The 12,737-nt window shown below is 49.0% G+C and overlaps 1 protein-coding gene across 1 annotated transcript in view; it reads right to left on the bottom strand.

Moving 5' to 3' along the window:
* MYO7A (myosin VIIA) overlaps positions 1-12,737 on the bottom strand; it is a 63,927-nt gene that overhangs the window by 33,301 nt on the left and 17,889 nt on the right. The window contains exons 9-14 of the mRNA XM_048494004.1: positions 11,256-11,432; positions 9,393-9,482; positions 6,199-6,326; positions 3,404-3,530; positions 2,742-2,861; positions 1,155-1,328 (exon numbers count right to left, since the gene is read on the bottom strand). Of these exons, the coding sequence (XP_048349961.1) occupies positions 1,155-1,328; positions 2,742-2,861; positions 3,404-3,530; positions 6,199-6,326; positions 9,393-9,482; positions 11,256-11,432 (816 nt within the window). The remainder of the gene's footprint in view (positions 1-1,154; positions 1,329-2,741; positions 2,862-3,403; positions 3,531-6,198; positions 6,327-9,392; positions 9,483-11,255; positions 11,433-12,737) is intronic.

Here is a 12,737-nt window from a genome sequence, read left to right as displayed (position 1 = left end):
GTGTTAGGTCTCAGACCTTAAGCCAATAAACAGACTCTGGATTCTTGATCAGTAGTGTTTACTGAAAGGCAGCAAGCACCTAGCTTGAAAAAGCCAGCTCTGTTTGGCCTGGCTTTTCTGGGCTCCTTTATCATGCCCAGTTTCCCTCTCCTGCTTTCCCGGAGAAAGTGTGGAAAGATTTGTTTAAAGGCTTAGGTGCCTTCAAGGCCTGCGATAGGATAGATGTAGCCACCTGCCTGGCCTCCCCTCTCAGGCCAACAGTTGTATCCTGTTTCCCGAGGCGGAGAGGCTCCTCAGGGTCATTTGACCCAGTTATCTACAATGGGTGTCAAAACAATAAACAGAGGAAGGAAGACAAGAGAAAAGTAGAAAGTCCCTTTGCATATCAATCAAGGTACACATCAATCAGGTTACATGGAAGTTTCAATCAGGTTACATCAGTGGTGGGATCCAAAAATTTTAGTAACAGGTTCCCATGGTGGTGGGATTCAAACAGTGGCGTAGCGCCAATGGGGCTGGGCGGGGCACGACGGGGGCGTGGGCGGGCATTTCAGGGGCGGGGCATTAATAATTTATCTGTTACTGTAAAAAACTCTTACTGCAAAAAAAAGTTCCTAATTTCCAGCTGGTATCTTTCTGCCCATAATTTAAACTCATTATAGCAAGTCCTGTCGCCTACTGCCAACAGAAACAATTACTTCTCCTCTAATAGACTGCCTGTCAAATACTTAAGACTTTCAAATACTTAATTTTGTTTCTAGAAATCAAAAGAAGGATACTTTCCTTAAACCAGGAACTTTACCATATTTCTAAAACATGTTTTTAAAACAGCCCAACAGGGAGAATTATCCCGTTTTCTACCTTCGCTAACGAGCCACATAGGAAACAACAGGACTTTATGATTTTTGGACCTAATGGAATTTCTATCGGATAAGCAGACCCAATTAGTAACCCTCTCTTGGCACACACAAATAATTACTAACCCACTCTCGGGAACTGGTGAGAACCTGCTGGATCCCACCTCTGGGTTACATATGAAGGGTTAGGGTTAGGGTGCAGGGGCATGATTCCAAACCCTAATCCTAACCCTAACCCTAACACAAGGCTTAAGTTTAAAACGGCATTGTAACTCACCCCCAATTCCCACAGCCTACCTTGTCGAAAAGAGCAATGTACAGCGAGAACCCAAAGTGGTCTTTCAGGCTGATCTTGTCAGCCAAAGAGCTACACAGCTCTTTGGCTGTTGTTGCCGAGTCGGTCAACAGAGTCTTCGTGGTCCCGTCCATGAACGTGACCGGCAACATGATGGGCTTCTTAGATTTGGTTGCCTGGCAGAAGGAAGCAGAACCATGGAGAAAAGAAAACAAAAAGGAAGGATACATTACGATCTGAGGGTTTATTCAGATCACATGTTGAGAGCAGGCGTGGGAGAACGTTATTGCAGATATAATTCTCATGATCTTCTCAGAAGCAGCCGGTGGCCTGTTGTGTGAACAAAAAGCTGGGCGTGAGGGGCCTTTAAGAAGAAGAAGAGTTTGGATTTATATCCCCCCTTTCTCTCCTGCAGGAGACTCAAAGGGGCTTACAATCTCCTTGCCCTTCCCCCCTCACAACAAACACCCTGTGAGGTAGGTGGGGCTGAGAGAGCTCCGAGAAGCTGTGACTAGCCCAAGGTCACCCAGCTGGCGTGTGTGGGAGTGCACAGGCTAATCTGAATTCCCCAGATAAGCCTCCACTGCTTAGGCGGCAGAGCTGGGAATCAAACCCGGTTCTTTCAGCTCTTTCAGCCTTATACTGCGGCTCCGCATTGCCTGGTTGAAGGGTAGCATGGGCGTGTCCCTCCAGCCCTCCAGAGCAGCACTGGAAGGAAAGGTGATTGGAGGGGCTGAATAGGATGCAGCTCTGTGAGTGAGGGTGCCGCTTTTCACATCCCCTCCACTCATCTCTCCTTCCAGCACTGTTCTGGAGAGCTGGAGGGACATGCCCACGCTGCCTGGAGGTCGGAGGGTAGCATGGACGTGTCTCTCCAGAGCAGCCGCCATCCCCCTTCTGCCCCACGAGGCAGGCAACCGCCTGCTCCATCGGGCAGAGAGGGTTTCCCTGCCCGGTGCCTCCACCTCCCAGCGCTGGAAGGAAAGGTGAGTGCAGGGGCCAAACCGGAGGTGGCTCCATGTGGAGCCGCCTCTCCGGTTCAGTAGATTTTCGGGGCTGTGGAAAATGGGTCCAAATGGCTCTTTGGGTGGTAAAGGTTGCCGACCCCTGTCCTACGCCACTGCTGCTCCTTTAGTCTGATCCAGCATGATTCTTCTTATCTACGATCTCTAGGTCAGATTCAGATTTATTTATTTACGGCCATAGACCCACAGTTAGTAAAACATGGAAGGAGGAGGAGGAGGAGGAGGAGGAGGAGAAGGAGAATTTGGATTTATACCCCACCTTTCTCTCCTGAAAGGAGACTCAAGGTGGCTTACAAACTCCTTTCCCTTCTTCTCCCCACAACAGACATCTTGTGAAGCAGGTGGAGCGGAGAGAGAGAACTGTGACTAGACCAAGGTCACCCTGCAGGAATGTAGAAGCAGGGAAACAAATCTGGATCACCAGATGCCACTAATGTGCATCAAACCAGTTCTCTGGATTGGAGTCCATACCTCTTAACCGCTACACTACATTGACCCTGAGCATTCAGTCCCCTGGGAATGTGCTAGGACAGCATTCCAAAAGACGGCCTTTCCCCTTTTTACCTGAAGTTCTAGCCAGCTTGGGGGCTGAGTCCTGGTCCCATTGGCAAACGTTCTCCTGAGTCGTTCTTCGCAATATGGAGCGTAACCCGGAGGCCCGCCGTTGATATAATTTCTTAAATACTGTTGTCAAGACAGAACACTACAATGAGAACTTCAGCTACAGCCAGCGGTGGGATCCAAAAATTTTAGTAACAGGTTCCCATGGTGGTGGGATTCAAACAGTGGCGTAGCGCCAATGGGGCTGGGCGGGACACGACGGGGGCATGGCCGGGCATTCCGGGGGCGGGGCATTCCTGGGAGGGGCTGTGGCAAGGACGCAGCCGCTGCGCCGGTCCTTGGGCGGGAAACGAATGCACGCAGGCGCAGGCTGCCACACACGCCGGTGCACCTCCTGCTGGACTGCTTCAAGTTCTGCGCGCTACTGCTGAGAGGAGGGGCGTAACTAAGGCAAAAGTCACGTGGCAAAATCACCCATTAGTAACCCCCTCTCGGCACACACAAATCATTAGTAACCTACTCTCGGGAACCTGTGAGAACCTGCTGGATCCCACCTCTGGCTACAGCCAATTAATCTTTTTGAAAACACAGTTGGCAAGACTGCTTCAGAGGCAAAGCTAAAAGAGGTGGGTAATTCTGTCTGCCCCCGCCCTACTTTTGTTTACCTTGACAAACTTTTCCGAAGGGGCGAAGCACCCCACGCATAGAGACATCAGGATCCACCCTCTGGCATGGCTGCTTTTGGAAGGATTTTGGGTCAGTTGCTTGCAGATCTGACAATAAATTTCGTCTCTGCCGGAAGAACGATAGATAGGCTTGGATTAAAATCTCTCCAGGACTACCACTGAGCAAATCCACAGTCATGTAGTTCGGGTGAATCCGTTGTGATGTGTACGTTGCCAAAAAGACCACGCAAATGCTGGGTGGACATAATCAGGAAAGTGTGGCGGTGGTCTGGTAGATCTTGTTCCTAACGTTCTGTTTGCTTAGGAAGTTGAGAGTCTTCAGAGGCGTATCACAGAGAGAAGTGGACACAGTGTGTAACAGACTTCTCTCTGGGATACACCTCTGAAGATGCCAGCCACAGATGCAGGCGGAACGTTAGGAACAAGATCTACCAGACCACGGCTGAACAGCCTGGAAAACCGACACAACCAGTTGAGTCTGGCCATGAAAGCCTTCAACAATACATAATCAGATCCTCTGAAGATGCCAGCCACAGATGCAGGCGAAACGTCAGGAGAGAATGCTGCTAGAACACGGCCATACAGCCCGGAAACCACACAGCAACCCAGTGATTCCGGCCGTGAAAGCCTTCGACAATACATAATCAGGAAACTTTGCACCATGCGACAGGTATGTGGGAGGATGGCATGTAGCAAGATCTGGTGAGGTGCAATTAAGTGTATGAAGTAAAAGTCCCTAGTTCAGTGATGGTGAACCTTTTCGAGACTGAGTGCCCAAATTGCAACCCAAAACCCACTAATTTATCGCAAAGTACCAACACGGCAATTTAACCTGAATACTGAGGTTTTAGTTTTAAAAAAACGGTTGGCTCCGAGGCATGCGTTACTCAGGAGTAAGCTTGGTGGTAGTCGGTGGCTTTGCTTTGAAGCAACCGTGCAACTCTTCCAACGGGTGACTCATGACCCTAGGAGGGTTTACTCAGAAGCAAGTCCCACTGTCGGCAACTGAGCTTACTCCCAGGTAAAGGATCACGCTTCAGTTCTTCCCATGAAAATCAGTGGGGTTTAGCAGCGCTTAACAGGGTTACCTACACTGCTTCCCCAAAACTAGGTCTTAGGTTTAATGCTAATAATCGAGCCCAGTGGCCCAGGCCAGCCTAGACGGGGAGGCACTCTGTTTGCGCGTGCCCACAGAGAGGGCTCTGAGTGCCGCCTCTGGCACCCGTGCCATAGGTTCGCCACCACTGCCCTAGTTCAAGTCTTATCAATAGCCACAAAGGTTGTTGAATAGGATCGGGCATCTCACACTCCAGTACAAAGTTCTGTGGTGTCCTCCGGTTCCACCTATTTATTGGGCATGTTCATTTGCCCACATGCCCAATAAGCAGGTGGGCAGCAATGGGGGAGAGACGGGGGGGACACTGAGAGAATTTTGGCCCTCAAACTTGGAGCTGGTTCTGAGGCTTTGCTTTGGAAGCCATCTCTCCGATATTGCCTGTATTGGATGTTAGATGAGGATGATTGAGGGACTGGAGCACCTTCCTTCTGAGGAGAGGCTGCAGCGTTTGGGACTCTTTAGTTTGGAGAGGAGACATCTGAGGGGGGATGTGATTGAAGTCTATCAAATTATGCATGGGGTAGAAAATGGGGTAGAAATTTTTCTCTCTTTCTCACAATACTAGAATGAGGGGGCATTCATTGAAAATGCTGGGGGGAAGAATTAGGACTAATAAAAGGAAACACTTCTTCACGCAACGTGGGATTGGTGTTTGGAAGATGCTGCCACAGGAGGTGGTGATGGCCACTAACCTGGATAGCTTTAAAAGGGGCTTGGATAGATTGATGGAGGAGAAGTCGATCTATGGCTACCAATCTTGATCCTCTTTGATCTGAGATTGCAAATGCCTTAACAGTCCAGGTGCTCAGGAGCAGCAGCCGCAGAAGGCCATTGCTTTCACCTCCTGCACTTGAGCTCCCAAAGGCACCTGGTGGGCCACTGCGAGTAGCAGAGAGCTGGACTAGATGGACTCTGGTCTGATCCAGCTGGCTTGTTCTTATGTTCTTAAGACCAGCTTCCTTCTTTCAGCAACCACAAAAATGCACAACGGACCTAAACAGGAGATCTTCGCAGTGGGTTTTAAAGCCAAATTTGGGCCGCATAGGGGCTCAGTTCGGGTTGAAGCTATGCAGAGAGGGGGATGGAGGCGTTTCTGTTCCTGTATGGTTTATTCAACCAAAATTACCTTTCTAAACAGGGCTAGAAAGAAGGCGCCTGTCTTTTTTACCCTTCCAGGAATTAATAGCACCATGGGGAGGGTAGCTTTTGCAACCCATATAGAAGAGCAAGGATTCAACCCCTTTCCATCTAACTGTGCAGCCCGTGTCTGAATCAGGGCTCTGAGGAGCTGCCAACAGACTTCTAAAACGTTTGGAATCTCCCATCACCATGCTAGCCTAGCTCCCCTTGATTTCAGCCGCATGTAATAACAGTGCAGACTCAGGATCTTAAAAGGCAGAATAAAAAATATTAATAACTGTAAAGGGAGAAATAAACTGCAATGCCCGATTTGCCAAAAGAAGGGCTTTCAAGAGAACAGTGTGGTCATTCAAACCCAGGGGCGGAGAAAGGGAGAACTGCGCCCCTGCCACCTGCCACACTCCCACATTGGTTCCCGCCCGGTGCATCGCACGCCCCCTTGGCGCTATGCCACTGTTCAAACCTTACAAAATGGAAAAGGTCCATCCAGCATATCGTTGGCATCCTGATTTCTAACCTTAATCCCGGCCTAAGGATCCCATTGCCGATAATGAAGTGGAGCTTCTCCAAGTTGGAAGTCGGCCGGTCTTCCAACATGCTGTTGCCCTGGACTGTGGACTCGCCGTCGTGAAGCCGTTTGGTCACCTAAGCAAAACCAAAAGCAAGAGGTTTTCTCTCTGCAAAAGGGGTGGGTGTGAAGCTAATATCTCTCCCGACTCTCATCTCTTGCTCCCCCCCCCCGCCCCGCCAACACTACTGCCTCCAAAGCCAGGCTGTTGAAAAATGGGTGTTTTGCTCCCCCACAAGCATGGGTTCAATGTTTCAGAACTCCTGTGAACAGCAAATAGGGTAGCCCGGTGTCTGAATAGATCAGTGGTGGCGAACCTATGGCACGGGTGCCAGAGGTAGCACTCAGAGCCCTCTCTGTGGGCACGCGCAAACAGAGCGCCCCCCCCCCCATCTAGGCTGGCCTGGGCCACTGGGCTCGATTATTAGCATTAAAACTAAAACTTAGTTTTGGGGAAGCAGTGTAGGTAACCCTGTTAAGCGTGGTTAAACCCCACTGATTTTCCTGCGAAGAACTGAAGTGCGATTCTTTACCAGGGAGTAAGCTCAGTTGCTGGCAATGGGGCTTGCTTCTGAGTAAACCCTCCTAGGGTCGTGATTCACCCGTTAGAAGAGTTGCACGGTTGCTTCAAAGCAAAGCCACCAACTACCACCAAGCTTACTCCTGAGTAACGCACGCCTCGGAGCCAACCGTTTTTTCTAAACTAAAACCTCAGTATTCAGGTTAAATTGCCGTGTTGGCATTTTGCGATAAATAAGTGGGTTTGGGGTTGCAATTTGGGCACTCGGTCTCGAAAAGGTTCGCCATCACGGGAATAGATAGTCTGGTATTTTCCTTTTCTGTCCAGTGAATAAAACAATGGACTTAGAAATGTCCAGATTTGATAGCAAGAGGTACGGTAGCATTGCAAGGATTTTTTTAATTATCCCTATACTAGCCCAATTTCCAGGAATGGACAGGAAGACTCTAATAGCAATGATGCTTTCTAGTGAAAACTTGGAAATCACGCTTAAAAGTAGCTAAATTTGCTTGGATAGCATAGCATTCAAAATCAGGAATATAAGGAACAACTGACGGCGTATCGTATTGTCCAGTATTGTTTCAACCAAATTGTAGAGAAATGTAATGTCGTTTATTTGAACCTGAGATAGTTTTATTTAAATCAATTGTATTATATTAGTATCACAACCATTTTAATCATACATTAGTTATTAGTATCTGAGAATAGTTATCGGTTCTAAAGTTTTAATGGACAGTTATATTTATTTCCCAGTTTTAAGTCACATATTATATGTGAACAAGATCTCCTCAGAGCACTAATTATTTGTTATACTCTGGAATTTGTATTGGCTTATTTAAAGTTTTACGGATGGTCTATGACTGTAATAAACAAACATCTTCCTATAAGAACTCAAATATTATAAAACGGAGTAAGCCTGCAATGACCACAGCTAGGATCCATACACGGGCTCTTCCTTTCCCTTGTGGTTCGATAAAGTGGTGACATCTCTGCTAATTCTGTGCCACAGCCAGCAAGACATGAAAAGAACCAAGCACTGGATGCTCCTGGAGAAATCCTATTGGCTTGAATAGAGAAAATGGGAAAGGGAGAGGGATTTCTTCATTTTAGGGTATTTGCAAATTTGCAACATGTGCTATTGTTCATTTTAGGGACATTCTTTGCAAATTTGCAGCGTGCTATCAGAGGTGCATGGCCTATAGGAACATGGGGTCACCCATGTCCCCGGGAACATGCATTTAGGTCACCTGGGGGGTGCCAGGTGCCCCCCATGTGATGAAATGGAATGTGCCCCAGCCACATGCCATCGAGCCTGGGACGGCAGGAGCTGGCCTGCAGGGAGGAAGGGGGCTCAGAGGCAGGAGGCCATGGCACCTGCCTGGGCCACCCACCGCCGCCAAGCCCCGCATCCCTGGCTTCCATGCAAGCTGTCTTTTGCTCTCCCCAGACCCGCTCGCGGGGGTGAGTGCAGGCGCCTGGAGTAGGTGTTGTCCCCGGGCATCGTTTCCCCCTGATACGATTCTGCGTGATATTGCTCATTTTGGGGGAACTCTTTGCAAATTTGCAGTAAGTGCTATTGCTCATTTTAAAGTAATTATTGGTGAATCCCCAATAAGTTCTTATTTTCACTCCACCGGCTAGGCCCATCCTCCCAAAGACGCCACCTGTGGTCCTCCCCCTCACTCAACCCCAAGCAGCTAGTCCAGTGATGGCGAACCTATGGCACGGGTGCCAGAGGTGGCCCTCAGAGCCCTCTCTGTGGGCACACTCAAACAGAGTTTGTCATGGGGGGGATCGCCCCTCCCCCACATACATCTAGGCTGGCCTGGGCCGCTGGGGTCGATTATTAGCATTAAACTTAAGACCTAGTTTTGGGGAAGCAGTGTAGGTAACCCTGTTAAGCGCTGTTAAACCCCACTGATTTTCATTGGAAGAACTACAGTACGATCCTTTACCTGGGAATAAGCTTGGTTGCTGTCAATGGGGCTTGCTTCTGAGTAAACCCTCCTAGGGTCGTGATTCACCCGTTGGAAGAGATGCACGGTTGCTTCAAAGCAAAGCCACCGACTGCCACCAAGCTTACTCCTAAGTAATGTACGCCTTGGAGCCAACCGTTTTTTCTAAACTGAAACCTCAGTATTCAGGTTAAATTGCCATGTTGGCACTTTGCGATAAATAAGTGGGTTTTGGGTTGCAGTTTGGGCACTCGGTCTCGAAAAGGTTCGCCATCACTGGGCTAGTCCATATAGGTTCAGGCCACCACGAATCCACCCCTTCTTCTCCTCCAAGCTGAATGTCTATCCCAAAGGCATAGGCTTTGCAAAAATGAAACGGAAAGGCTGGTTGCTTGCATGAGTCGGGAAGTGGGATGGAAACGGTCCTTAAGCGCAAAGAGCCAAAAGCACGGTGGTGCGGGGCTAAAGGGAGCTATGCTGGGGAGCCAACCTGTCTCCTTTTCAATTGTTCAGACACCCAAGAGATACAGGCAGTCCCCAGCCCAGGGGAGGTCTGGTGGTACTTAGCGTCTAGGTAGGGAAAAGCAGAAGACAGTCAGAGGTCTTGCAGATCAGTGAACAGCGAACTTGAGTTGTCGAGACACTACAAACGCAATGCCAGAGCTCACCTCTTCCGTTAGCTTAGATTTCTTCTTGAGCGTCAGAGACACCAGCTTGTGCCGCACGCTGTTCTTCTTGTGGCCGTCGATATGAGCGCTCTGCAAGGGGAACAGCCGATATTTCAAGAGAACTGAGGCACCGCACCAACACAGGTTTGAGTCTGGTTCGGGGAGGTCCAGGTTAAAATCTATCTATCTATCTATCTATCTATCTATCTATCTATCTATCTATCTATCTATCTATCTATCTATCTATCTATCTATCTATTCTTTAGATTTTTATACCGCCCTATCCCCAAGGGGCTCCGGGCGGTGCACAACACGATACAATCATAGTACAGTCATAACATTGCTAAAACCTTTAAAAACAGTGATAGGAACAGTAGAAAAACTAAATATAAAAGTATGATGACTATAATAAGTGGCGTCCGACAACCCCATTTTAAAATCCTCTCCCAAGAGGGAGGGACGGCGAGTCCCATTGGATGACAGAAGGCCCAGATGTAAGGAGCCAAAAAGAAGGGGGGGGGGCACCATCAGCGGCCGGTTCCTCCAAAGGCCCGGCAGAACAACTCCGTCTTACAGAAATGATGCTAAGCAGCTGGACTTCTTAAAAGATGATGAAGAAGAAGAGTTTTGGATTTATACTCCGCCTTTCTCTCCTGGAAGGAGTCTCAAAGTGACTTACAAACTCCTTTCCTTTCCTGTCCCCACAACAGCCACCTTGTGAGGCCGGAGGGGCTGAGAGAATTCAGAGAGAACTGTGACTAGCCCAAGGTCACCCAGCAGGCTTCATGTGTAGGAGCAGAGAAATAAATCCGGTTCTCCAGATAAGAGTGCGCCATTCATGTGGAGGAGAGGAGAATCAAACCCGGTACAGATTAGAGTCCTTGGCTCTTAACCACTACACCATACTAGTTCTCGGTTTAGGAATTATTAGGACTCCATTGGGTGAAATGGATAGAACCATGTTTGATAGGGTGTAGCGGATAAGGTGTTGGTCTAGGATCTGGGAAACCCAGGTTCGAATCTCCAGTCTGCCATGGAAAGTTGCTGGATGACCTTGGGTGACCTTGGACCAGTTACACCCTGGCAAGTATTTGGATGGGAGACCTCCAAGGAATACCAGGGGCATGACATGGAGGCGTGCAATGGCAAATCCACCTTTAAACATCTACTGCTTTGAAAGCTCCACTAGGGGTCACCATAACTCATAAGAACATAAGAACTAGCCTGCTGGATCAGACCAGAGTCCATCTAGTCCAGCACTCTGCTACTCGCAGTGGCCAACCAGGTGCCTTTGGGAGCTCACATGCAGGAGGTGAAAGCAATGGCCTTCTGCTGCTGCTGCTCCTGAGCACCTGGTCTGCTAAGGCATTTGCAATCTCAGATCAAAGAGGATCAAGATTGGTAGCCATAGATCGACTTCTCCTCCATCAATCTGTCCAAGCCCTTTTTAAAGCCATCCAGGTTAGTGGCCATCACCACCTCCTGTGGCAGCATATTCCAAACACCAATCGCACGTTGCGTGAAGAAGTGTTTCCTTTTATTAGTTCTAATTCTTCCCCCCAGCACTATCAATGGATGCCCCCTGGTTCTAGTATTGTGGGAAAGAGAGAAAAATTTCTCTCTGTCAACATTTTCTACCCCATGCATAATTTTATAGACTTCAATCATATCCCCCCTCAGACGTCTCCGCTCAGTTGAGACTTGATGGCAAAAAAAAATGATTGGTGGAAGGAAGTCTACTAAGCTAAACACTCATCTTTGGAGGGAGAACTAGTAATAAAAACAGAGGTGGAAACTCTTCGTTCCTTGACACTGATCACTGAACAAGAACCGAAACAATTCTTTTGCCACCAGGATTCTTACCTCTCCTTCACTTTGTAAGGCTTGGAGCTCCTTCTTGTACGTTTTCTTCCCGAGAGTCTCGTAAATCTTGGTCATCACTGGAATCTTTTCGCTGCCGTCGCTCATCGCTGTGTGGTATTTTGGTTCAGGAAGGTCCCCCATGAAGCGAAGAACCGTAATCCACACTGCCAGGGCTGCCTATAGTTAGGCGACAAAGAAACTCTTTGTTCACAAGAAGGGCTGCCATCGCTATGCTCTGCCTCAGAAAAAGATGTTAGTACAGTCAGCTGAGGTGCGGCAGTCAAGAAAATTGCACGATTCTGCATTAGAAATATAGTCCTGAATGAATATGAGGATTGTCGTTCATTTTTATGTACTGCCTTTGTCAAAATGCCTTTGTGCATTATTGAACATGGTACTTGGATAAAAGAGCATTTATGCCAAAATGTATTTTTACTTTCAAATGGATGGGTGGAAGTGATCCCAGGGCCGTTTCCGCACGGGCCGAAAAATCTGGTAAAAGGACAGTAAAAACAGCATTATTGGCGGGGAGTTCGCATGGCTGTCGCTGCAGAAATGATGCTGCAGCGATGCAGCAACGCTCCAGCGGGCCCACAACCGTTTATTCGAAAGTTGCTCACTCAGCGTGTCCTTTCAACAACAGCACTCTGCAGTTGGCATCGTGTAAAGTGCCCATCAGGAATCAGTGCCGCAAAGCCCGCCCCCACAATGGTGGCCCACACTGGCCAATCCTGGCGCCAAACGCCCGTGACGTCTACTCTGGGGAAAAAAGAACGCTGTTTGCAAAGCGCAGCTGGGCGAAGTGCCGGGATTCAGCCAATGCACTACCTGTCTACGGAGCGCCTGCCCATGTGAACTGTAGCGTTGCCAGTAACACAGGGCCTTTCCCCACTTACCTTAAGCCCCGCGCTACTTGAGGAGAGTAGTGCAGGGTCCCCCGGCACTCTCCACGACAGGGGCGGCGACAGCGCAGCCGGCCTGACGCTGCCGCTGTCGCACCCCCTCAGCGCGCGGCATCCCTGGCGCTCTTCTTAACGGTGCCTTTTGATGACCCCGCGCTCGTGGGGACGCCCAGGCGCACGCCACAGATGCCGCGCGCTGAGAGCAGCGAGCTGCATAGGGGGGATGGAAGAGAGTGGGGAAAGGCCCACAGACAGCACAACACTGCAATTGGCTGTGCAGAAACGGCCCTAGAGTTACTCTGTGTCACTTCTGGGCTTTTTTTCTAGAAGTGACATAGTGACTCAGCCATCATAACTTTTTCCCAAGTGGTCGTGAGCAACAGAATTTATGTTTCGGGAATCCCTGCCCCGACTGGAGCATCGGCAAGCCGAGACACCCCCCTCCCCAATGTGATAATGTTTTTAATATTAGTATCTGGTTGATTGAAAAAATAACGAATGACAAAAAGATCAAAACAATGATGCTTAGTATGTACGTGGATTCGCAGATGCAATGACCCTGTGTCCCTCTGCCCTGCTG

This window comes from Sphaerodactylus townsendi, linkage group LG04 (genome assembly GCF_021028975.2).
Source record: "Sphaerodactylus townsendi isolate TG3544 linkage group LG04, MPM_Stown_v2.3, whole genome shotgun sequence".
Lineage (NCBI taxonomy): Eukaryota > Metazoa > Chordata > Lepidosauria > Squamata > Sphaerodactylidae > Sphaerodactylus > Sphaerodactylus townsendi.
The sequence above is the reverse complement of the archived record's forward strand: the minus strand, read 5'-3'. Positions and strand labels throughout refer to the sequence as shown.